This window comes from Strix aluco, chromosome 2 (assembly GCF_031877795.1).
Source record: "Strix aluco isolate bStrAlu1 chromosome 2, bStrAlu1.hap1, whole genome shotgun sequence".
NCBI classification, from domain to species: Eukaryota; Metazoa; Chordata; class Aves; order Strigiformes; family Strigidae; genus Strix; species Strix aluco.
Genome location: NC_133932.1, coordinates 106,347,079 through 106,372,605, shown reverse-complemented (window position 1 = coordinate 106,372,605; position 25,527 = coordinate 106,347,079). Strand labels below are relative to the sequence as shown.

Here is a 25,527-nt window from a genome sequence, read left to right as displayed (position 1 = left end):
AGATGTTTCTCAAAAGTAGAATTTATTTTTACACACAGCCATGTGAAATTACCATTTTATAGCTGGGGATTTGAAACACACACCATAGGATAACATCCAGATCAAGTTCAGACAAATGTGCAGCTTGGCCAGCGGCTACCCTTAAGTTTCCACAGCCCAAATCCACTGCCCTACTTACTGGCCAAGTCATCATCTGTGCTTAAAAAGGGAGGCAATTACTCCAGGGCATCTCAAAGCCACATTTTCAACTGCAGCTCTGTTTTGCATTCTGTTTACTGCTTCCACTTAATTCTGCATGGTACCATCTGGATTCTACTTCCTTTCTACTTCCTCATGGTTTGCAATTTCCTAAGTTCCTGCACATATTTTTTGAGTTTTATGGACAATCAGCAATTTTTTAGCTCCATGACTACAGCTCAGCATTCCTTCATTTTATTTTTAGCCCAAACTGGCTACTAGAGAACGGCAGTTTCCTAGCTTTGCGCCCGCTAAGGCAGCTGACTCAGAGAACAGCCTGGCAGATGGCTCAATCCCTTTCTAAAGCTAAGCAAGAATGGATCTTTGTCATTTCTAATACACCAGCTGGTTGCAAATTCTGAAATACAGCTGATGCCCAAGGTCTGTCTGTACTTGTTGCCCGCAGGCCTCAGCATCCCCACCCCACCCCAACTGAGTAAACACCCTCCATTCACTCCCAATTGACTTATCTTCGTTTGGTTTTTGAATAGAATAAGTTCAGTTGGAAGGGACCTACAGCAACAAGCTAGCCCAACTGCCTAACCAGGGCTGATCAAAAGTTAAAGCTTTTCGTTAAGTGCATTGTCCAAATGCCTCTTAAACACAGACAGGCTTGGGGATCGACCACGTCTCTAGGAAGCCGTTCCAGTGTTTGACCAGCCCCTCGGTAAAGAAATGTTGCCTAATGTACAGTCTAAGCCTCCCCTGGCACAGCTCTGAACCTTTTTCACGTGTCCTGTCACTGGATCCCAGGCAGAAGAGCTCAGCACCTCCCTCTCCAGGTCCCCTCCTCAGGAAGCTGCAGAGAGCAATGAGGTCGCCCCTCAGCCTCCTTTTCTCCCGAGTCCGGAGCCGCTCCTCACAGGTGTTTTTTGTTGTTGTTTGGGTTTGTTTGGGTTGGTTTTGTTGGGTTCTGTTTTCTCCAAGTCGTGCTGCGGCACCGAGGGCCGCCCTTCAGTTACCAGAGAGCGGGGTGCCTACACCCCGCCTCACGGACCCGCCCCGCGCCCCGCGCCGCCGGGCGGCCCCGCCCCCGTCAGGCCCCGCCTTTCCGTCAGGCCCCGCCCCGGGGCGGTGCTCCGCTCCTCCGCAGCGGGAGCGCGGGCGGTCGGTGCTGCCGCAGCGAAGGCGGGAGCCGTGTTGTGTCCTGGCGGGCAGGAGCGTTGCTGGCCGACCGGAGGGGCCCGGCGCCGCGGCTGCAGGTGGGGATGGGAGCCGGCGCCGGAGCCGGGCCCGGGCGGGCGGGCGCCTTGCGGGACGCGCTGGGATGTTTCGGTGCCTCTCTGCGGATTAAGCGCTTTGCAAAGCTGCCCGGCAGGCTGAGCGCTGCCGTCTGGAGGGCTACGCGGCTTTCCAGCGCCGTGCCGGGAGGGCAGAGCCGGGTTTTAGTCATCGCCAGTGCCTTGCCCTGCCTGGCGCCGGCGGGAGAGCAGCCCCTCTGCTGCGGAGCCGCGGCACCGGGGCTTCGTTGGCTTCGGTGCCGCCGAGTCCGCTCCGTCTCTTCCTGCTTTTACGGCAAACTGCGGGGTGCAACAGATCAATACATCCCTCTTATGTCTGCTGTAGGCATTCCCGTTGCGCTGGTTTATTTTTTAAATCTAAATTAGGCTCTAACACAGATTTCCATTGTTGCTGAGCTCTGCTTTTCGGTAAGCTCACGAACGTGCGAAGTCAAGACCGAAAACAGTTCAGAACATTAAATGTAGAGTCTGCAAAACACATGGAGAGTCGCGGTTAACGTTGCGGCGATTGTAATTCTTTCCTTTCTGCTTCCAGGTACTTACCAACAACAAAAAAATGAATGTTTTCCCATCATGTCTCTCCACGCAGTAGCTGTAGCCAGCTACAGCCAGACACAAGTCTTCAAGCATCCCTGCTCTGAAAAGGTAAGGCAAGGAGGGTGTCTAAATTTTGGCTCGGTGTTTTCGTTAACTGGGGGACTTTTTTCAGAAAATAGTTTTTAGTTGTCAGTGGTTGTGGTAAATAGTTTTAAATTCTGGCGGTTTCATTACGGAGTTAATTTTGGAAATGCAGTCCCAATATTGGGGGGGGGGGGGGAAGGCTGACTCATTTCTGCTATGAGAGATGTCAAGCTGTCAGTGGTTTTTATTGGTTATGGCAGCATGTTGTGGTACTTTTCATATGCTTCTGTTGCCATATTTACCCCTAAGTGCTCTTTAATTGCTTTTTTTTATTATTTGTTGGTTTGTTTTTAGATTGGTAGTTAAATACTGAAGGAGCTCTTTCCCAACGGGTGGTATAGTTGAAATTGTAACATCTTGAAAGCAAATGGAAATCTTTTATCTGAATTCTCAGAATGCTGGTTGCTTCTGATATGATCTAAGAGATGGGAGGATTGTTTAAAAAATTAAAATCTGAGAACTCTTAATGTTTACACTTACTGATAAAGTACTTGCATTCACCCTGGTGTAAGGCAGTTGTGATACTTGCATCCTAAGAGGTAGAGTCTGTTAACTGCTGATACTAAAAACATTTTTTTTAATAAAAGGAATTACTAAATAAATAAGTTCCTGTAAGAACTAATTTATCCAGTAATAATGACAATATGGTATTTATATGTATTAGCCTGCCTACGTGACCATTTTTCTAAGTTAGTGCAGAGGGGAAAAAAAAAAAAGCACTATCAGATACTGAAAAGGGTATTTTTCTAAGCACTGGCATAATCAAACACTAAATATTTGAAATTCAGCATACTATTTTTAGCCTGAAATGTTGTTCTTCAGTTAAAAGGGAAATTCTTTGTGGGTTTTAATTTCTTCTGCTTTCCGTGAGTCTAAAGGGTATCTGGACTAGATCTGTTCTCTGAGTCATCTCACTCTCCCATGGGACCACATAGGGAATATGGAGGTCAACACAGGGTGGCAGAGGACAGCATACCTTTTAACGTCCTTCTCTTTTGTATGGGATCACAGGGTGCAGGCAAGGGCAAGAGGCATCCTGGAGATGCTGCTGTGTGGAGACATCTTGCTGATGTCTGTGAGCGGGGAGAAGGCAGGAGGTACACCTTGGTTAAGTGTTTTTTAATGATGCACCCCTCGGGGCAGGGCACCCCTTTGTTTTCCCAGGTTTCTGTGATGTGCTCCCCACATCCATGACATACAGTGTAGAGGGAGGGGGAGACAGATGTGTGGAATTTGTGAGCTTGTGAGGGAAGATCTGTTGCTTTGCTGTCTGAGTGTATCTTACTGCCTTGTTGGAATTAGCCCCTCAGTATCTGTGCTAAACTGTCTGCCCTGATTCAGCTTACGCTGGTTTGACAATATGGTAAATCCAGCTTTAGGATTAGAAATACCGAATCGGAAGCGTCATGACTGCACAAAGTGAAATGCTGATCTGGTATAAACCTGCTCAGTCAGCTCAAATGCATTCAAAATTGTCGTCAGTTTATACTGGCAGGCTGTATGCCAGGTCGAGTATTATCTATCTGTGTCGCTTCTCACTTTGTGCTGGGCAGTCACGTTGCTGACGTGAACCACATGTGCTATGCTCTGTCAAATTAGGCAGTTGTGATTATGTGACCACGCTTGCTCCCTGTCAATACAGCTGGGAGATTGAGTAGCACGTGCATCAGGTGCTTGTGGAGTCGGGGCCTCAGGTTTAGTTCATAGATTGTATACATCTAAACAGGTCCGTGCTTCCAGCTGTAGATTGGTGGTTCCTTGAATTATTTTTTACTTCATTGCTGTTGTTTTGACAGGTACATAGATATCTGATTCAGCATTTTGTCTATGCCTTATGCACATGTTTAATTCTCCTACTGTGGAGAATTTTGGTCACCTGTCTTCTGGAGTGCAATGCGAGATGCAGCATTGAGTTGCCAGTGCTCTTCAGATGGTGCATGCTTCTGGGGAGATTTTCAGGCAACCAGAAGTATAGGCAGTGGTTAGGTGACTGTCAGCAGGCCTTAGCACGGTGTTCTTCCTGCTGGGATGACTGTGAGACTGGGGGTATCATTACCAGAGTATTGTTGTCTTATAACCAAATTGTCTGCCTGTGTGTTCTTGTTCTAGTTAAACCACGAAAGCCTAAAGGTGGCTTTCACCGAGTCAGCATATTCTTCAAATCCCTCAGCGAGGATTAGCTGCCTTGCTCCAACACCTCAAATCTCCGTCCTCTCAGGTATGCCACTTTGTCCTAAAATGCCTCCCTCTGGGGAGCTTTGCTGGTGCTTGTAGTGCTAGCAAAAGCCTATCAATGTTTGTGTGTACTAAACAAGTATAGTCTGGTTGGAGAGGGAACCTTGCTTATTGGCTTTGGAGATGGGACAGCATCAAAGTATATTATACAATTTGAAAGTATGGGGTTCTTTCCCCTTTTAAATGGCAGTTTGGCCATTTTAGTTATGATGGCATTTTGAGTGCTCAAGAGTAAAATACTTGAACTGTTCAGATGATTCTTGACAGGTTAATTCCTTGTTCATTCAAGAAATAGTTTCTCAGAGTTTAACAGATTACAGTAACTACTCACATGAGTATCAGTTGCAAAACTGAATTTGAGATTTATTTTTTTTTTTAATTGGAACAAACCTGTTTCTGGTAGTAGCTTAAAATGTGGGCTTTGGTTTGTTTGGGGTTGTTTCTTGTTGTTGTGGGTTTTTTTTAAGCTTGGCAGAGCAGAAGCATGAGTTAAATTTTTAAAACTTGTTCTTTTTTTCTCTTACAATCCACTAAGAACAAGTATTTAGCAGAGTAAGTCAGCATAGTTATATGATTAGTGCTAGAGATGCACCATGATGCTGGAGTAGTGGAGATGAGAAAGGATGAGAGGGGATGGAAAGGCTGTCGGGATGGGCTTTGCAATAGGAGAGCAGAACAGAAGAGTTGAAGACAGTAAGACTAAATGTTTTGTCTTGCACAGAAAAGATGCTGGTTTTAGCCCAGATTAAAGTATTCATGTGCAACTGAAATGTCAATAGTTACCAAAATTGCTTGCTTTTCCTGAAAAAATTCAAATATGTTTCTTTGAAAGTCAGCTAGCTTTTATTTTCCCATTCCTGCCCTTACACTGCCATGGCTGGCTACGTTGGCAAGGTGTTTCTTTGCAAGTGCAGCCAGTAAGATGTGCGATTTTGCTGCTATTTCTGCAAGAGCTTTGCCCTGGTAAGTGACAGGTGGCTGGTCCCAATCACTGATGAACTCTTCAGCTAACGTTGACCTGGCTTTACTAGGACAGCATTACTAGCAGCTCTTGCAGTATAGCTTATACACGATGTTCTTAATTTTTTCAGCTTTCTCTTGATGAGGACTGTTATTTATATAGATTTACTTTTCAAAAGTACATGGGGGCTTTTGTTTTGGTTTTGATCCCTTCATTAGAAAACTTTCTTATCATGCAGTCTGAGTGCATGTTGGCTTCCAGGTGAGTGACTCATGGAGAGGTTTACTGTTTTCCATTGATATATGTTCAAGGAGAGCAACCTTTGGGCAAAGTTTGCAGTCTGAAAAACTTGCTGCTTTTTTCAGTGTTTAACATTCCTTGTGGTCCTAACTAAGAGTTCTTTGCCCTGGAAATGAATCTTCTTGATTGTAGCTATTCTTAGAATTTTACAACTGACTTATCTTCCCCAAAGGAGACAGTTGTTAACTTCATTGTTGTGATGCGGTCAATAGGTTCTTCTTGAACATAGACTTTGTGTCTAATCTCTCCATTGCTTGGATGATGGTGGTTCTGGTGAGGCTTTTTGTTCAAGGTATAAGACTTCAATTTATTCTTGAATAGCTACTGTTTGCAGTGAGCTCTTTTACATCACACTGATGTTGCCGTGTTTGCCACTAAAAGTAGTTTTCCCATTTTCTGTTGAACTCCAGTTTTGCAGTAGATCACGTAGGACTGTGGCAGTCAGTACTGATTCCTTCAGAGGCATTGATAGAGCTTACTATGACAGCTAATTTTCTTTATGAGTTCACATAAATGTTGCCACCCTTATGAATAATGGACTAAAGGTTACTTAGCCTTTTCCATGTGAGGAGGAGTGTCTGACTGAACTGAAACATGTAAGCTGATGACCTTTTTTTTACTAAGTGTGTATTTTTTTTTCTTCCTGCTGTATTGATGCTCCATATGTCTTGCTATAATGTGACCTCTCTTTTATTGTCAATAGAACCAGTACCTGTACCAATACCTCATCCAGTTTCGTAGAACAATGATGTTTTCGAGCATGCTGACAGTCACCATTGAAGTCCTAACTAATTGTGTTTGGCTAGCAGCATACTTTACTGTTGGTTTCTTACCTAGCCTTATCAACGACAGAATTGCTTCCTGACTGCAGAAAGCAAGAGCTTTCTGTCAGGAAGAGGCAGCAGAGCTGTGTGTGAATTCAGTTCTTACCTTTCTTCTCACCCATGTTAAAAATAGTGTGCATTTTATTCATGTTGTAAATTTATTTTTTTTCCCTGATTGTTTCCTAACCTCTTGGTTTCTTCCATTTTCTGAACAGATGAATACTCAAGGCCAGCGGTGATTGGACATGCTGGAAGTTTTGGATCATACCCAGACAGTGCTGAAGCTATCAAAGACATTCTCATGTCTGTTTTAAATGCATCTGGTTTGAAGCCCTCTTTGGCACTGGAGCAGACCACAATGCAGGGAGCTGAGCATCTGGACAGTGATGTGGAACAGTGGGAAGAAAGCAGTGATGGGGATAGCCATGACGACAGTGATTCTGCACATCACAACTCTGCCTGTACACAAACAGACATTAGGTTTACAAGGCACCGGGCGTGTTGGGACAACACATGCTGTGATTCCTCTGAACCTTCGCTGGATACTTTTTTCTGTCCCCGTTACTCTGACGGGGCTTCTGCTGCTTGCTCCTTAAATGGTTTCACTCTTTCGGACACATCCCCTCTGAAGCGGGACTGCTTTACCCAGGTGACGTTAACAGGAGGCACGGTGACATCGGCTGTTGTGCATTCTGGAAAAGAGCGTTATACCTCCCCTGAACGAGACTTGGCTTTCCCAAGGTTTCTATCCGATTCAACTGTTGATAAGCCAGTAGATCTGTTGAAATACCATGATGCTTTGGAGCCTACGACTGTCAGCAACAGTGACAGCAGTTCTCCTGGTGGACTTTCCCAGTCAGAACCACTCAATCCAACAGGTAACTTTACAGGTCCATTTTTGTTTTAAGATTTCTGTGCTAGAAAAGCCAGCTGTAATTAAAATGGGCCTTGTTTATGGTGATTGCAAATTAGACAAATGCTGTCATTCAAAATAGGAGAGAGGGGAGAAAGAAAGCTTAAAAATGGAGAACCAGAGGGTTGGACTTGTTGAAACGGGAGACACTCATTGCAGTAGTCATCTGTCTCGTGATGCAGAAATTCTTCTGTAATACGCAACCTTTAGTTAAATGTAGAAATAGTGGAACTGTGATCAACGTAGAACATCCACTGGATGAGGCTTCTACTACCTAGGTCTTGTCTTCACCATTACCCTTCTTGCAAAAGCAGATAGCTTGGATCTGGGCATTTGGTAGTGATTCATCGGTGTGTGCGGGCTCCCTGGGACATCTTGTGTTTTATGTGAGCTGGAGGAGAGGGAGTCCTTTGATTCTGGGGTTTTGGAGGCAGGGCATTAACATCCATGCTCGTTATGACTAAATTTTGGCTTTTGTCAGAGCAGGACTGTTTTTCCTCTTCCCCTTTTCAAGTGCACCTGCCATCTCAGAGCCACATAGTCCCATCCGATGCAGATCAGGATCTTTTTACCCCTCACCAGTTTCTGACGGTATGGATATCCCACATGTTGTCTGTGAAGAGGTGTAGACTGAGGGCTGTTAGCAGAAGAGAGGGTGCTTCCTGAGCAGGGCATTCCTGCCATGGCAGGGGGCTCAGGGCGTGCAGACCTGCAGGCAAGGACCTGTTCAGTGGGGACGTTCAGAGCAGTGTCCCCAAGACTGGTAGAGTGGCTGGCCTGGCCTCGGGGCTGTGTGCACCTCCATGAGGCGTGCTGGCCTTCCTGGGCAGCAAGCCAGAGCCCCTGCCCCTCTGCTAGCACAGCAGAACAATCCCCTTGTGTTTAATACCTAACGTTGATATGAACAGCCTTTGGTACAGCGAGAGGAAGCATTTTTATTTTATTTATAAAGAGTGTTAGCGGTATCTAAGGGCTTATTCTTACTAGATATGGAGCCTTGGAAAAATCGTGCAACTGAGGCCTGATTTTCTACTGGAAAGGAGGCAAACAGCAGGGACCTCTCAGCCTGCCTTTGTATTATAAATAAAAATGACAAAGGCTGACTGGTTGGTTTGGTTTGGTTTTGGTTTTGTTTCTGTGTTTGTTTTTGGTTTTGTTTTTTTTTTTTCTTCTCCCTGTGGTCAATAGTAGTCCTAGTGGTGACGCTTCATTGAGCTCCACTTCCAAGCTCTGATCCTTCATAGCTATTTACTCAGAGCTTCTCCAAGGACTCAAGTTGGCAGGAAGATCTCAAATAGGCACGTGCCATTGCAGGACTGGGGGCTCTTAATAATAATAACTTTTGTCATCTGGGGTAGGCTGTCGTCAACAGTAATGGTGGCAATTATGGTTGTTTCCTTCTGCTGGGTGTTTTGTTGGCCCGGTGCATTTGAGAGGTGCCTGCCAGGGAGAAGGAAACCGCACCCGGTGGTTGGAGCTGGCTGGGGCCAGTTGTGCAGGTTTGGGTAGCCGTGTCTGGAAAACATGGCCCAGGCACTCTGTCAGTGGCGACCGCGAGGCACGTGTGTAAGAACAAATAAATTGTGTGTGACTCAATCTTCTGGCACGAGTAGGAGATGTCACAAGCTTGTGTTGGGTCAGTAACGCTGCTGGCTTTCCAGAAAGCAAATGGAGGAATGCAGCAGCCAGGTGACTGGAGAAGTAGCGTCCTTGATTTTACTAACAAATACTGCTCACAGGAGCCAGGATCCTGTTAGACATTGCGCAGTGTGGTGGGCTGTCTGCATTAGACTTCGGTCTGTTCTGTACAAAGTGAAAATTTCTGTATTTCATTGTTCCTTGTTGCTTCCAGCCGTTTAACTTGCCACTGGGTAGCCTGGGGTTGAAGGAGTGAGGTCACATTCTCCCCTGCATTGTGCAGGACTGTGAGGATGGGAAAAGCAAATGGTGAACTGTAAAAGAAATAAAATGCCTAATTTGAAGGCAGGAATTACGCAAGAGCATCTCCTGACTTGCTATCCTTTCCATTGCTATCTCAGAGGTAGTGGTTTCTCACTTCTGTTTCTCACAGGAGAATTTGTGAGGGATGTACAAGACTTAAGAAAATTACATAAGTCAGAATTTTTTTTTTTTTTCAGTGGGATTTTCTGCTGGTTCTGTGAGACTCCTGTTAGGCCTTGTTCAGACTTTTAAGGACTATTCTCTGGTGGCCTTATGCAACCTTCTGGAAAGACTCTGTCATTTTTAATGAAGAGCCTGTGACTGAATTTGGTGTTTTCTGGGGGCTTTGTTGTGGCTGGTGTGCCACTGGCAGTTCACAGTGCTTGTTCTTGCTTTTAACCTCTGCCTGCATCAAGGTTACTTCCTTCTGTGGCTCTTGAGCCCCAGCAGCCTCCAGGCAACAGTGCTCAGGAGCAGAAGGGCAACCAGATTATTTTTTGCATCAGAGCCAGAGTTGCGTTCAATTGCTGCATGCACCGGGCTTCGTGCTTCTTCCTTGTGCTTCTTCCCACTTTACATTCTTTTCACTTAAAGATGCAAGTGGAATGCAGGAGGTAAGCAAAAGAGAAAGATCCCATTGGATTTCAAAATTTTATTTGAGATGAATTGCATCTTATGTTTTAAAGATAAAGGAATAATTTTCCCATTTCCTTATTTCTGCTTAATATTTTTAGTTCAGGAGTAATATTTGTTGTCTTAACTGATGAGAATGTAGGCTTTTATCAAGCTATAGAGCCTTTAATACTTACCTGTACTCCCCACACGCTGCTTATCCAGTAAGATGAATCATCAAATAGGCATGAAAGTAACCTAATTAGGTGGTTAAATCTGTTTTGAAAAGTCAGATTGTCAGCCTTTCCATTTTTCCTCCATGGTATACACAATGGACGTATTCATAATTCTGTACAAAAACACTATGTCTGTGTTGCTATGCTCAAGCACAGTATTTACTTTCCAGCCAGATGTCACCGATGCTCAGGGCAGCATAACATGGATTCTATAAATCGGGCAATATAAATAACCTAAAGTAGGCCTCAGAGTCTAGTGACCTTTGGTTGGAGAAAAAATTTTCATGAATTATTCTCATATTTTGTGGGCCCTCTTTATCCTTTCTGTGACTTTTAAACAAATTTAGGAGTGGCATTTTTTTTTTATTTTTGTTTTTACAAAAAGCCTTTGATTAAGCAGTGTTATCTACAGCAGCTTTAAATGGCTTGTATGGTGGTAGTGTTTAGATGTGGTCTGTTTTATCCTGTAAACATCACCATAGTGAAACAAATTGCTTGGTTATAAGGTCAAAGAAGAGGTAATAAACAAATGCCAGTCAGTTAAAAAAAAATAAGAAACACCAAACAAAAAGCAACAAACAAACCAGGAGTCGTTTCCTTTAATATTTCATAAGTGTGTACATCCATAGACGTTATATATAATCTTCACCATCCTTCCTGCAGACTTCTTGTAGCAGTGGTGAGCGCTGAAAACAGAACATGAGGGTGTGACCTCACACCTTCAATTCTCTGGGGAAGAAGATTGTGACTATATATATATATTTGTATATAAAAAGCAATAGATGGTACTTCTATAGAAAACCAGATGCATGCTTTGCTGCATAGTGAAAAGTTCTTAATGGGAAAAAGAGGTTAATTTTGTTTCACATGCTCATCATACTCAGCAGTGAATGCCAGGAAAACAAAATGGATGTTCTGGGAAGCAGAGTACTGTGGCTAGTGTGTCTGCTCCAGCTGTACATACTGCCACGCACTATGGGGTTGCATTTGAAAACAGGAGGGAGATTTCCTCAAGGTATGGAAACATAACGGCAAAGTTTTTTCCGAACTTGCTGTAGTCGCACAATACCAGTAGCGAGTGATTCAGGGAATCTTTTAAGGCTGATGCGTCTCCCTGCACGCCCAGACAGCAGTGAGATTTCTTTTTCTTCCAACTATTGTGAATGAGCAGAGAGCAGCGTAGCAGGCCATATTGCAAACTGAAGAGCATCGCTGTAATCCCAGCCCAAGGTTCTGGCTGTGGTTGTCCCCAGCAGCTCAGGGCATAGCTGAGAGAAGGCTAGTGTTGGGAGTACTGTGGTGCTGTCACTGCATGGCATTTAAACTGTGTTTCCCTGGTATTTGATACTGGTGCTTCAGGTTGCCCCGGTAGTTCAAACACCAGTGTGTTCCTTACACTTCTCTCTGCTTCTCCTTAACTTCCACCACAACCTCCAGCCCCAACAGTGTTCCGTTTTGGGAAGGAAAGTTTGCTTTGCTTTCTGGAAATCAGCCTGCACATATCCTGGTTGCTGCAGAGAAAAAAATTAATAAAAGTTCTTGTTACACCCACAGATTCTACTTCTCCTTTGAACATAAATGCTATACCCTTGAATCGTTCGTTGCAGGACATCTGCATGCTTCCAGAAGATGTGGAGAAGGTGAGCACAACAAAGGCTATGGTATAATATTTTTTTCATTTTATAGTGGCAAAACCAAATGACAAGAGGTGTTTCTTAATAACAGAACATTATGATAGATGGACTAATCTTTACAAATACTGTATTTTCCCTCTTCTTCCCCTCTGTGGGTGAACCTACAAACGTGAAATGCCTATTTCTTAATTTATTTGCACTCTTAATCCATCCATTAAATATTTTGATTGTTTTTAAATAATGGGCATATTTTAGAACACTATACATTTCCACTTATCATTTAATCATTTTCCCACACATTCCTTGAGACCAAACTTTAAGATTATTTATAGTCACTTTACAGTAGAATATGTTATGTAGAATTTGTTGCAGCTACATGCATATGGAGGGGATTTACCTCATGCTTTTACTATCAGGAGATAGGGAGAGGTTGGGGGTTTTTTTGTGGGTGCTTATGATGAGCATGCAAGATTGCTGTAAAAGAATTACAATATGAATAACAAGCATAGTAACTAACATTTGCGTAATTTAAGCAGTTTCTCATGGTTTCTAATTTGCATAGGGGGCTCAAATGGTCTTAGGTGTGTTGCTAGGTAGGCAGCCCATTTGAGTTTATAAACAGAGGTAAAGATCAGAAGATAATGCTGTCATACATAATCCTCCTAAATGATAATCTTTTCTAACAATTGGAAAAGAAGGGTTAATGTTATAATTAGTTATTGCAATGAGTAGGATTTAATACACAAGAGCTTTAAAAATGTGCCTGCAAAAGATTTTTTGGTGGACTGTGGATGTGCATGTGGTCCCATGTCCCAAGCCCAGGAGGTAATCGTCTTGTGCACAGCACTGGTTCACTGGCTTTACTGGAGTGGTAAATTCTTGGATTTGAAGCTCCTGGTGTCCCTAAGGTGCGTTTAAAAAAAAAAAAAAACAAAAAAACCCAAAACAACAACAACAAAAAAACCCAAAAACAAACAAACAAACAAACCCCAAAGCACTCAATAGATCACACACCAAAACCCAACAAACTTGTGAACTAGCTTTTTATGTTGCTTTTTATGAAAGGTGTTTCAGAAAGGAGATGATGTTTCTCCATCTGTAATGTGGGAACCAAAACCAAAGTAATTTGCTTTCAGTCACCGGGAGACCAGTGAGTAGATCTGGATTAGAAATGATAGTCTGAGAACTGTTAAGTGAGGCAAGATTGCATCAGCTACTTCTCCTTTGTCAATGATTGGGGGCTGATGTGATTACAGGTGTTAAAAGATATCAAGAGCTTAGTCCATTATGAAAGAGGCTTCCTTTAAAAAAAAACCAAAACACAATAAACAAAAAAATAAAACCCAAAACACTTTTAGGTTGTGAAATAATCTCCTTGAAATTTAGGAGACTGAAAACTAAGGTATACATGTAGTGTCAGCAAGTCTGAGAGTTGTAGTTGTGTGCCAGGAAGGAGATTGGCCAGATAATCTAGTGGGACTTTCCACTTGATGTGAGTGGGAGGGAAGAGCAATGAGAAGGTTGGTGTGTCACAGCTGAGTCGGGGCTGCTTCCTAGGGTGATGGACCTATCAGGAGGCAGAGCTGAAAGCTGATAGTCATGCTGAGTACAGGAGTGCCTGTATCCTGTTCCATCTTTTTGCAACACAGCTCTCGGATATGCTCATAGTTGCTTTTATCAGCAGGACCTGCTGATACGCTGTGTTCTGCCACTAACTTAGGGTTAACCAGTGCCACACAGGCTTTTTGAATCTTCAGAATAGGAGATGTCAGTCTTTATCTCCTAAAAGGAAAAAGGCTGTTTAATTCTTATCTTTGCTAATGGTGTGTCCTGAAGTTCACTGAAAGCTGTCTCTGGAGAAACTCTGCACTGTGATGTTAATCAGTGTTAGGGAAAAGATAAAAGTCTCTTCAAATGCCCACAGGGACTTGTGGGCTCTCTGTAATGTTGAGATTAATCTCTTCTAAACGCATTTGGCTGTAGACAATAATAAAGCAGCCATGTCTGTTGTGCTCCTTAAGTTTTATCTATTTCTAAACACTGATGTCTGTCTTCATGCTACCCATACAGATTGTAGGGGATGCCATGAATGCTGACGTTGAGTGGTATGGTTTTCTGAGCATAAGCCACTTTTATAAAGCTTTCGTTATTCTGCACTCAGGATCTTTAGCCTTAGATACTGCCATGGTTTTTTAGACAGAGGTTTAGCTTTGTACAATGCAAACACATGCAACTGAGAGGGGAGAGGGGGAGAGTGTCTGAACATCTCTGGGTTTCCATCCATGCACCTGAGTGCACCTCCATGGTGCATCCACTTTTGAGCTGAGCCTGGGCTGGGAAGCTGTGCCCAGACCAGCACCAGTAGTGCAGGTGGGGGGCTAGTGGGATGCTCTGTTAGACCACAGGAAGCAAGGGATACAGCAGTGACGTTGGGGCAGGGAGCCCCAGGTTTGTCTGGATGTCTCAGTGGTGCTGGAGGTGGCATTACAAATTCACTTTTCCCAGAGAACAGGTGACCCAGGCAGGCAAGATGTTAAGGGACACCATGGGGGGGGGTTGTCTGTCAGGGAAATGCTACTGCGAAGTTTTGAAATGGCTGCCTTTTATTAAAGGCAGTGTGAGCCCCAGAGGAGCTAGGTTCCCACTTGCAGCCTTGGGTTGAGCATGTGAGCTATCTCACTGCATATTCCCTACTTCACTGCCTTAACACATGAAAGCATTTTACTAGCTTCTGTACTACCCACCACCTGAAGATCTACAGTCCCTTCAAAACTTGCCACTTCTGGCCCCATCCAAGTTAGTATGTGTGTGAAACTGCTTGTACACACAGACTTGAAATTAAATCCTATTAAATAGGTTACATGGATTCACGCTTGCATACTAAATAATGTAGTGTAACTAGAAGACTATGTCCCTAAAATGCATACATATTCATGAATTAGGCATGTAATCAAGTTTCTTTTTATCTAATAGATGAGTAAGATAAAAGTAAATTGCATGTTTTAATCAAGGATGAGACAATTATCTGGGCAGTTGCTTTTTGCCTGTTGTCTCTGAATTGCCCTTGGGGTGTTTTTTTTGTTGTTTAAGTGAAAGGTGAGATAGCCTTACCTTTTCATTTCTTGAGTTGAAAAAGTACGGGGAAAAATTACATATTTCACTTAAGTAAATATCAAATATGTTGTGTACTAATGAGCGTTCCAATCTTGTGTCCAGGAAAACGCGCACTTCTTCGTTGCAGATATGATTATAGCATCGCTAGAAAAAATGAAATGTAATATCCTAAGCCAACAAGCAGAGTCCTGGGGTGTGGAGGAAACAAGCGGATCAGATGGCAGCTATCACACTGATTTGGAGTTATCTTCTTACCCTGGAGTGAAGAAGTCTGATTCTTCTGCTGCCTCTTCAGACAGTGGTTATGAAGGCAAGTTACTTAGTCTATATGGCAACCTTGTCTGACAGCCATTGCCATTTATTTTTGTGCAAGAAAATACTAAATGAATTTGGGCATTGCTTGGAACTAAATCCTCTGTTAACTTCTTTGAGTCTCGAGAGCTGTATTTCCCTGAGGATCATTATGCCACAAGTGTTTTTCCTGTGGGTCCAATTCTTCCTTTTGAATGCTTACATCTGTGTTTTATTTATTATTATTATTTTTTTTTTACATTAAAAAAAAGTAAGATTGAAGTGCCACATGCCAAGCACAACTCACCATAGAGAGTGCCTGTAGTTGGCTGGTTTTCTCTCTGCTTAAATCCTTTTTTGCAGGATTTGAAGCTTGGCTCTTTCCTTCTGTGCTTACTTCTGCGGTATGCAGATCAGGCCACGCAATTGATTTGAGTGAAACTGCCCAGATTATTCATTCACATATAGTTTGAGGCAAGATAATAAATGGTCCTGGAACTATAATGTGTGAGTCAGCACATGCATTTTTAAGTAGATTTTAGTGTCTTGAGTAATACGGACCTTAGTGATGGAGCTTAAGTCTAAAGTAAATGACATAACTTCTGGGGAAATAGGAATGGTGTGCTTGCATGTGAGAAAGGGAGAGACCATTAATAATATAAAAGCTTTTGGTTTAGTCTCTAGAAGCTTTTTCCTAAGAAACTGAGGGACCCGCTGTATGACAGACTCACAAGAACTTAATTTCTGTGCATGTGTATGAAAATAAATAAATTGCTCCGTAAATACAGGCTGTGTGCTAAAGTTTTGGTAAGCGAAAAAAAATATAAATATAACTGCAGCTACTCTATCAATGCTGGAAAAGTTTAACTGATGTTGTCTTTGTTCTGGACAGGCTGTGCTCTGCTGCCTGTCAGCTCCCCAGTGCATCTACCATCACGTCATGAGGTTACCAGATTTCGTTGCCACAGTGACTCAGAGGATGAATATGTAATTATTGGTAAGACTTTAAAATTATAACTGCAGAAACAGCTCCACTGTTCAGCTGAATCTATTGCATCGTTTGGAAAATCTGTTGACTTATTAGATGTTATTGCAGGAGAAGTAAAATGAGAAAATGGAAAGAACAATGTATGCATGACTCCTTATTAGAATGCATGCAGAAATACCAGACCTGGTGCAGGACTTCCTTTTTACAAAAGAGTATCTTTGATGGTTTGAGAGTGTGGTGGGTGACCCTGGCTGCACACCAGGTGCCCACCAAGCCACTCTATCACTTCCCTTCTCAGCTGGACAGGGGAGAGAAAATATAATGAAAGGCTCATGGGTTGAGATAAGGACAGGGAGAGATCATTCACTAATTACTGGCATGGACAAAACAGACTTGACTTGGGGAAATTAATTTAATCTATTGCCAATGAAATCAGAGAAGGGTATTGAGAAATAAAACCAAATCTTGAAAACACCTTCCCTCCACCCCTCCTTTCTTCTCAGGCTCAACTTCACTCCTGATTTTCTCTACTTCCTCCCCGCAGTGGCACTGAGGGGCAGAGGATGGGGGCTCCGGTCAGTTCATCATAGGTTGTCTCTCCTGCTCCTTCCGCCTCAGGGGGAGGACTCCTCACACTCTTCCCCTGCTCCAGTGTGGGGTCCCTCCTACTGGAGACAGTCCTCCATGAACTTCTCCAAAGTGAGTCCTTCCCACGGGCTGCAGCTCTTCACGAACTGCTTCAATGTGGGACCCTCCCACAGGGTTCAGTCCTTCAGGAACAGGCTGCTCCAGCGTGGGTCCCCCACAGGGTCACAAGTCCTGCCAGCAAACCTGCTCCAGCGTGGGCTCCTCTCTCCACGGGTCCACAGCTCCTGCCAGGAGCCTGCTCCAGCGTGGGCTTCCCACAGGCTCACAGCCTCCTTCAGGTGCATCCACCTGCTCCAGTGTGGGCTCCTCCCCGGGCTGCAGGTGGAGATCTGCTCCCCCGTTAACCTCCGTGGGCTGCAGGGGCACAGCCTGCCTCACCATGGGCTGCACCAGGGGCTGCAGGGGAATCTCTGCTCTGGTGCCTGGAGCACCTCCTGCCCCTCCTTCTTCACTGACCTTGGTGTCTGCAGAGTTGCTTCTCTCACATGTTCTCACTCCTCTCTCTTGCCTGCAGTTGTGCAGCAGGTTTTTTTCCCCCCTTCTTAAATACGTTATCACAGAGGTGCTACCACTGTCGCTGATGGTCTTGGCCTTGGCCAGCAGTGGGTCCATCTTGGAGCCAGCTGGCATTGGTTCTGTTGGAGATGGGGGAAGAAGCATTGCTTGAGAGAATTTAGGACATGATCATTTCCTAATTAAAGAGGTTGATTAGTTTTTAGGCAGTCCTCCCTCTGCTTCAGGACTAGAGCAGAATGTGTCTGTCCACTTACAGTCACCAGTGCTCTGCTTCTCTTCAGAACATCCTGAGTTTCTTTCGTTAGCTTCTCGTTTTCACATACACAGAAGTAGAAACCCTTAAAAGTAGCCTCTTAACCTCCATCATTTTCCTGTTAACAAAGGCTTTTTTATTGTTCCCTTTGGTTTTAGAGATTCACTTATTTTTTCACCTCCTCTTTCCCTAATCTAAGAATAAACAACTAGCTTTCAAAACTGCATTTCTAGTAGCAAGACTTATTTTGACATGTATGAATGGGGAAGCATTTGTCTTGAAAACAATATGCATGGCCAAAACTAATGTTACCACTGTGAACACATTGTCTGCATAAGCATATTTTGTCTATATAAACATAATGAAGAAGTGTGTGCTTTAATTCCATTCAGCTCACCCGTTACTAATTTGTTTATGGTGTTAGCTGACATGTTTGTGATCGGTGTCTCCAAATATCTGTCAGTGTCCAAAAAAATTCAGGTGCACTCTGTTGGTTCTGTATATTATTATTTATGTCTAGTGACTTCTGGCTGGACCTGGACTAGCAGGCATTTAGTCTCTCCTTACCAATTCTCCTGCTTTTGAAGGGAGGCTGATGGTGATGATATGATGCATACCTGTTAGGGAGTACTCTTTGTCTGTGGATGCCAGAGATCTGCAGAGGAGATAAGACTCCTTATGCCTGGTTCACAACCATGTCTGAGGTTATTTCCCACATCCAGCAAGGGTGTTGTAAAGATTAATGTATTTGAAACTAACACTGTGGTAACACAGAAGGTAGGTTTAAAACAGTGCTTAGTAACAGAAGCTTTGTTTCTTAGATGGCTTGGTAAAATTTTCTCTTTTACCACAGAACTTGAAGACCTTGAAAATCTGTCTGTCGCTCCAGATGAAAGGTAACGCTGTGTATCTTAGCCCGTTGGCACTACCTTTTCTGCTGGACCAGCTTTCTGGTGACTCTTCTGGCCAGGGCGGGGAAAGCTGTGGGAGTGGTAAATTTGGTCCTCCCAAGGAAAGGGAAGGAATGCTGCTTGACAGCAAATGTCTGTGGTACTTGGCTTAGCAGAATATTTCTCTGGTCCTGGAGTCTTGCTGGAGGGTGGTGGCTGCGGCTCTGCAAGGGCCTGGGTGTATCAAAGCAAGGGATAGAGGAAAACTTTTCAGGGATGCAGAAGAGGCAGCAGAGTTGCTGATGACATGCTGCTATTTTTCACTGTCTGTATTGCTTAACTTTCAGATCATCGTATGAACCAGGCAGCAATTCTGCTGAAGCGACAGCCCAGGAGTTGTGCAGAGCTTTCAGAAAACACTGGTTGCAGACAGACTCTGCAGTTCAGCTGTCTGGTTGCCTGAGCTCATCTAAGCAGAGAGTGAGTCTGAGCCGAAAACAGCGCGCTCTTTATTTGGTTCCCCAAATAATCATTGTCTCACTGCAGCTGCTTCACTGTTAGGGAAAAGAGGAAGCTGCATTTTAAAAAAAAAAAAAAAAAAAAAAAAAGAGAGAGAAAATAAATACAGATGAGTACTTACAGTTTATTAGTTCACTTTAGATAAATTTTTAGAAGAAGATTTCTTCTTTAGCAACTTTCAGCACATTTAAGATGTGCAGTTGTGAACAATGGTGATGTACTTTCTTCTGGGACTGATTTGAGGGAGTTTAACTGAGGGGGACTACATGCACGTGAAAACTGAACTTCAAAATCCTGGAGTATAAAGGGAGAAGTTTCATAGCATTTAACATATGTCCATCTGATGGGCTGTTCATCTTCGTGATTCTGTCTTTCCCAACAGTCTGTACTGAAAGAAGACATTCCAAGAGAGCTTGAGTCCAGTTTGAATCTGACTGAAGAAATAAAGATCATATCCAAATTAAGAGGATCTTCTGGCTGGGCCCCACCAAGATCACAGATTATATTTAATATTCACCCTTCGGTCAAGTAAGTGTAAGGGATCTGAGCACTGTCATTCAGTACAGCATGGGGATTTGTCTAAAACCTAAAGTTGATGGAAAGAGCCTGGGTGATTTCACAGAACCTAAAGTTAGAGGTAGTGCATGATGCAGCCTTATGCAGTGTCTGTCACCAGCTTTGCTAGAAAGCAGATGGCATCTCTTTCCCTCTGTTTGGCACGTCCTGATTAACATGACGTGCACTTTTACATGTGATAATACCCATACTGTTTTGTGTTACGGTGACAACGCAGTTAGCTGGACTCCTAAAAATTTCATTTTGTGAGACTACCTGGAGAATATTCTTAAGAATTTCCCATTTTCCCTGCTGATGTTTATGGGTAGTAACGTTTTCAGAAAGGGAGAAGAGAACATGTAATGTTTGGGGAAACTACTGTCTTACTCTGTGTAAAGTGCTGTTAAATGCACACAGTAGGCAAACTGGCTAATTCCCTGTGGTGCTGCAGGTAAGTTGTTTTTTCAGTTGCAGATGTGGATTTCCACCTCCCCCTTGAAATTGATGCCACCTTAAGAAATGGAAAAGAACTTAACTCTTGCAACAAGCCGTATTTAGAAGCAGTAATTGATGGTATATTCTCCACATAATAGCTTAGAGATTCCCACTAAAATAATAATCTGTGCCTCCTTCTGGAACCCATGTGGAGGAATAGGAGTCAGGTCCTAATTTGGACATTTTCACTGGTGCCAGCGTAGCTCTCTTGCGCTTTGGGAGAATGATAACTAAACTGGGTTTTGGATGCTGAAAGGTGTAACTATTTGCCTCTGTATGCAGGAGAGATGCAGTGGTGGCTGCCCAAAACTTTACATGTGTTGGTTGTGGAACCCCAATAGAAAGCAGTAAGTATTGCTAAAAGGGAAAAAAACCTTATTAAAACCATTACTAGTAATCAGGCTATAATCTTCACCAACATAGATGTATCACAGTTTTAAAATTATCTGAGCTAGAAGGCAAATCTCATTATTGGATGTGCCTGCAATAATAAAACAGGCAGTGAGATCTTACCACTGCCTGGAATTTCTCACTGCAGACAGAATACAGTACTTGACAGATGTCCTTATATACAGTAAAAATTCATGGCAGTCAACAACAAAACAAAAAAAGCAATTAAAAAAACCAAGCTTCCAGGCGGGAAAATGCTGGTTTTACATCTTCCAATGGTTTCTTCCAGTAATTCTTTTTCTGTGCCAATTTACACATTTTTCAAAAGTCTCTTTTTAGAGACTTTATGGAAGCTTTATGCAAGCTTCTGGAATGTGCATTTTTGATCTTCTGGCGTGTCTTTTTAAAACTTTTTCTTTCTTTACATTTTGATACACAAAATCCTGCTTGTGTTTTATTTGTGATACTTTGTGAGAACTGCTTGAAAGCATAATGATTTACAGATCTGACAACCAGACCTTACCCAAGAAATCTTTGAAGTGGCTTTCAAGACTTGTTCCGTGTCTGCTCACGAAAGAGCAGCATTTGTGATGGCCTGTAAAGTATTGAACAATTTGTGATGGCACATTAACTTGAGCAAACCTGAGGTGCTGAGATAGCTGGAAAAATCCACAAACCTCTTTATATGAAAAAGTATTATACAAATGTGACCCCGAGATCAGTTTGTCTTTCCATTTGGTGGAGGTATTTTGTTGTGTGTCTTACCTTGTGTGTCTCTTGTGGGTAAAGCAACGATGGTTTCCCTAAGGTCTCATGGTGATAAATATTATCAGTTGAGTTTGACAGATGTGGAAATGAGGAAAGCTTTCTCTTCTAATGCAAAGTACAGACCTTGTGCATGTGTTTAGCACAACAATAAAATCCCCTACTTTAAAAAAAAAAAAATCCTTTGCCCCTCACTCCAATAGATCTGAGTTACTTAGAACAGGCATACAGACAAGAGGTACATCCCATAAGTATTAGAAATATTCACAATTTCATTGCTGTCTACCTGCAGAATATATTGGGAGACTCCGCTATTGTGACTACCTGGGGAAATACTTCTGTGACTGCTGCCACAGCTATGCTCAGTCTTCAATTCCTGCCCGAATACTTTCGAAGTGGGACTTCAAAAAATACTATGTATGCAACTTCTCCAAACACCTATTGGACAGCATATGGCAGCAGCCAATTTTCAATGTGTCATGTATTAACAAAGCCCTCTACACGAAAAGTAAAGAAATGGACAGAGTGAGGGTAAGTGTGGGCTTTTTCTATTGGGAATTTGTGGGTCTGAGACTTTTGGGAAGAACTTCTTAGGGCGGGTTGTCCTTTGTGTGTGTATGTGGGAAGGAGGCAGAGTTTGTTTCTCTGCACTTAGACTTGTCCCACCACCTCTTCTGGGACTTACTGTCTCTCTCCTCAGATGAATAGGGAAGAGGGAGAAGTCTCCAACCTATGCTAGATATCTCATTTCCCCCTTTGTCTTTGGTAGGTGCTTCCTTATTGGTTTCCAATTTTAGTTCACGGAGGGGAGCTGGGCTCCTGCAATAAATATTTACCTCCACTTGGCAATTGGCTGTTGGAGAGCTCTGGAAGTTATGAATGACTCCTTAATTGTGTGGGCCATTAGAGAAAACACCCTTGGCTCATCTAAGGGCTGTACCTCCTACAGCTTGAGGAAGGGTGCTCCACTGAAGATTACAAGTTGCCATGGGCTCAGCTCCCTTCTTGGCTGAGGAGACACTTACCTGTTCTTACACAGGTTTGGGTCAGGCATCTTGGTGTGCTGACCTGGAGCCATTTGGAGCATTAGGAATTGCTTCCCTTGTCAGTGAATAAAAGTAGCCTTTGCCTTCCTTGGCCTTTCATGCATCAGAAAACCCATTTGTTTAATTCTGTGCTGAGTGTGAAGTTCCTATTTTTAGGTGTGGCTTGATGTACTGACAGGGGTTGCTGACTCGAATATGGTGTTCCTCACGAATATATAAATACAATTGTTTTTCATTTAAAAATTGTTTTTCCCCTTCCATCTTTTAGGAGGTGCAAGAACAGCTTTTTCATTTAAAAAAGCTTTTGAAAACCTGCAGGTTTGGTGAAAGGTATGGACCATGAAAAATAGCTTGTTAAAAAGTACCTAAGAGTCTTCTTTTCTAGAGACATTTGAGTGCAGTTTTAAATAAGTTAATATGATCATTAGAGAAAATTCTGATAAAAAAACTTCCTTCTATTTCAGTGAAAATGTTGAGTGAAGAACAGGTTTTATGTGGTGGCTTTCTGTTTCTTGTAACAGACTTACACATTAAGTTTTAAATGTTGAATGATTTTTTTGTTAGGTGTGTATTTTTTCCTACTCTGTCTCTCCAAGGTTATCACTCATTCTTAAAAGGTCAAAGATACTAATGTAATCTCTGAGATTATTTGTCTTTAAAAAAAAAATTAAAAATAACAAATGTGTTCCTTGAAGGTTTAAAGATTTCTTCCAGAAATCTCTCATAATGTTCAATTCAGTTTATTTTACAAACATATTCAGATGAAAGTAGTAACCAAAAGTGATAAATACTGAAATGTGACCTTGCTTGTTGCTGCAAATTAAAGATTTTTGGTATTCACTTTCCCAAACTGTGGGCAAAACTAATAGGTAGACACGTGAATGATAAAACCTTCACTGCAGAATTGCTGACCTTTTAAAAAACAGACATGAGCAAAATAAGCTTTAAAAGTAGGTTCCATTCTTTCTTTGACATGAACCTCTTTTATGCATCAATTATGTGTTCACCAAAATTAAATAGAAATGTATTTTAATGTCTCTGCTGGACAATCACCTGTGATACCATTATAGAAATAAGGAATATAGGATCCTTACTGTACCTTCTACTTCAGTGATATTTTAAAAGTAATAGTTATATTTTCAATATCGCTTAGTACAAGCAGAGTTTCACCTAATAGTGACCTATGCAGGATAAAAACCCTCAAAGTTCTCTTTACAAAAAAAAAAGGTAAATAACCCTAGCTTAGGTAGGAGAGTGCCCTTTACACATTATTTAAGAACTGATGGCAACTCCAATGCCCAAGGAATGCACATTTAAAACAGACCTTTTATTCTAAATCCCAAACACTCTGTTTTTTGTTAATGTGATCTCAAATTGGGAGGGGAAGTAGGATTTAGCTTGAACTTGCCTTGTATGATCCCTGGGTGACTAGAGAAGTGAAAGGGACCTATTCTTCAAATATGCTTGAAAAACAACTTTTTGTAACTTGGTTTTTCTTTCTCTTTGAAGTGTAATGAAAGAATTTGAACAAGTCCCCAGCCATCTGACAGAGGAGCTGCATCTCTTCTCACTGGATGATCTGGTGAAGATCAAACGAGGGCAGTTACTTCCCCTTCTTAAAGATATTCTGAAGAGCTCCACCTCCCATGTGGATGGTTGTGAGGTAAGGAAAAGCCAGGGCTCTTCATGTCCTTGCAGCTGCTAGTGTGAGGAATATCCCTGCTGACATTCCCTAATAATTTTTTTCTTGGATTAAAAGTATATCAACTCTTTTGCTGTCCCTGCAGCTCTGTCAGGCGAAGGGGTTTATCTGTGAATTCTGTCAGAGCGCAGATCTGCTCTTTCCACATCAGATTGCCAAATGCAAAAGGTGCACAGGTATGTTCCAGACCAAATATTTTTCTTTCTTCCTTGGGGGGTAATGTTGGTGTGTAAAACCGTTCAGGCTTATTTTAGGAAAACACTGAGAACTTGCTTCTCTGAAAATACATATATTTGAAAACCTGCGTGTGTATTTGAAAACCACGTATCTTTGAAAACCAGCCTGTGGCAACTGTCTTGCTGCAGTGAATTTGGAGAGCAAAACTGGGGACTTGCCTGAACATAATTATGTCTGCAGGGGGAGGCTATTTTTTAGGTCTACTCATGAGAGAGCACCTGGGACAGTGCTATGCTGCTGCTATAGCAGGTCTTGCTGACATTCATTGTCGGTCCTGCGAATCTTACCAGAATGTTTAGTCACGGTTATTGCAGGGGTGGTTGTTCTGCCCTTGCGCTGCTTCTGTTTACTTTTATACTTGGGTGAACATCCTTCAAGGAACACAGCTATTGATACGTTTTTTTAATTTGTTTTTTCCTGAATGTTAAATTACTTGTATGTATAAACAGAGTGCAAAACGTGCTTCCACAAAGCATGCTTCAAGTCTGGAGGCTGCCCCAAATGTCTGCGGATTGCAGCTCGGAGGACGTTTTTAGAAACTCCATCATTGGTGCCTCCGTGACACTGGATTCCTCTGACTGCTGATTTCAGAAGATGCTCAAAGCCAAATCTTCAGGTGCCTGACTAAGAATTAAATAATGTTGTTTTAGACATTACTATTTTTAATGCGTGTCTCCTTTATGGGGGGTTAAAAAAAAAAAAAGGAAAAACAAAAAAAGGATCAGAAGACTTTAATATCTTCGTTGAAAACTCACCCTAGAGGAATTTCATCGTAACTGGTGACAGAACGACTGGATGTTAATTCTATGAGCAGCCTTTTGTTGCTATGTTTTGTCCTTGTATGTAAGATTTTCAATATTTTTCCATATAAAGATTATTATTCTCTGTAATTCTGCAAATAACGTATAGATAGTAAATGAGTGTTTGGAAATCCTTACCTGTGTCAGATTTTGGAAATAGGAGAAAGTGGTAAAGTACAAAATCATTCTCTCAAAAGCTCTACAATAGAAAAAGCTTGTCTGCAAGCTTTAGGCAGATGCTGATCTTTGAAATTCTGTTCTGGCAAATGCTTAATGTGAAGCACTGTATTTTAAGTTTTTTTTTTTTAAACAGATGTAGGCAACAGCTTGTGGGTGGACCTTGGCCTGCTGCTAGATGCCCACCCAGCTGTTCTCTCACTCCCCCTCCTCAACAGGACAGGGGGAGAAAATAAGATGGAAGAGCTTGTAGGTCAAGGTAAAGACAGGGAGATCGCTTACCAGCTACTGTCATGGGCAAAACACTTAAATTGGGGAGAATTAAA

The 25,527-nt window shown here is 42.5% G+C and overlaps 1 protein-coding gene across 2 annotated transcripts; it reads left to right on the top strand.

Annotated features, from left to right (window-relative positions):
* The first annotated feature begins 1,318 nt into the window (after positions 1 to 1,318).
* Positions 1,319 to 25,161, top strand: RUBCNL (rubicon like autophagy enhancer). Of its 2 annotated transcripts, none has more exons than XM_074815669.1 (16): positions 1,319 to 1,439; positions 2,014 to 2,123; positions 4,269 to 4,377; positions 6,695 to 7,357; positions 11,736 to 11,821; positions 15,032 to 15,239; positions 16,113 to 16,217; positions 18,479 to 18,521; positions 18,863 to 18,995; positions 19,417 to 19,562; positions 20,367 to 20,431; positions 21,532 to 21,770; positions 22,554 to 22,615; positions 23,795 to 23,948; positions 24,073 to 24,163; positions 24,674 to 25,161. In XM_074815669.1, exons 2-16 carry the CDS (start codon positions 2,052 to 2,054, stop codon positions 24,784 to 24,786), a joined length of 2,289 nt encoding a protein of 762 aa, XP_074671770.1. In that variant the 5' UTR covers positions 1,319 to 1,439; positions 2,014 to 2,051; the 3' UTR covers positions 24,787 to 25,161. The 2 variants fall into 2 exon arrangements, with proteins under 2 accessions (XP_074671770.1, XP_074671771.1); XM_074815670.1 differs by lacking the exon at positions 1,319 to 1,439 and adding an exon at positions 1,625 to 1,886.
* The last annotated feature ends 366 nt before the right edge of the window (positions 25,162 to 25,527 follow it).

Excerpts from the sequence above, each read along its gene's own strand:
- RUBCNL (XM_074815669.1), top strand. The coding sequence starts at position 2,052 with ATGTCTCTCCACGCAGTAGCTGTAGCCAGCTACAGCCAGACACAAGTC. Across the intron at positions 16,218-18,478 it reads GGATGAATATGTAATTATTG|AACTTGAAGACCTTGAAAAT; the intron begins GTAAGACTTTAA and ends CTTTTACCACAG. Across the intron at positions 23,949-24,072 it reads CCCATGTGGATGGTTGTGAG|CTCTGTCAGGCGAAGGGGTT; the intron begins GTAAGGAAAAGC and ends CTGTCCCTGCAG.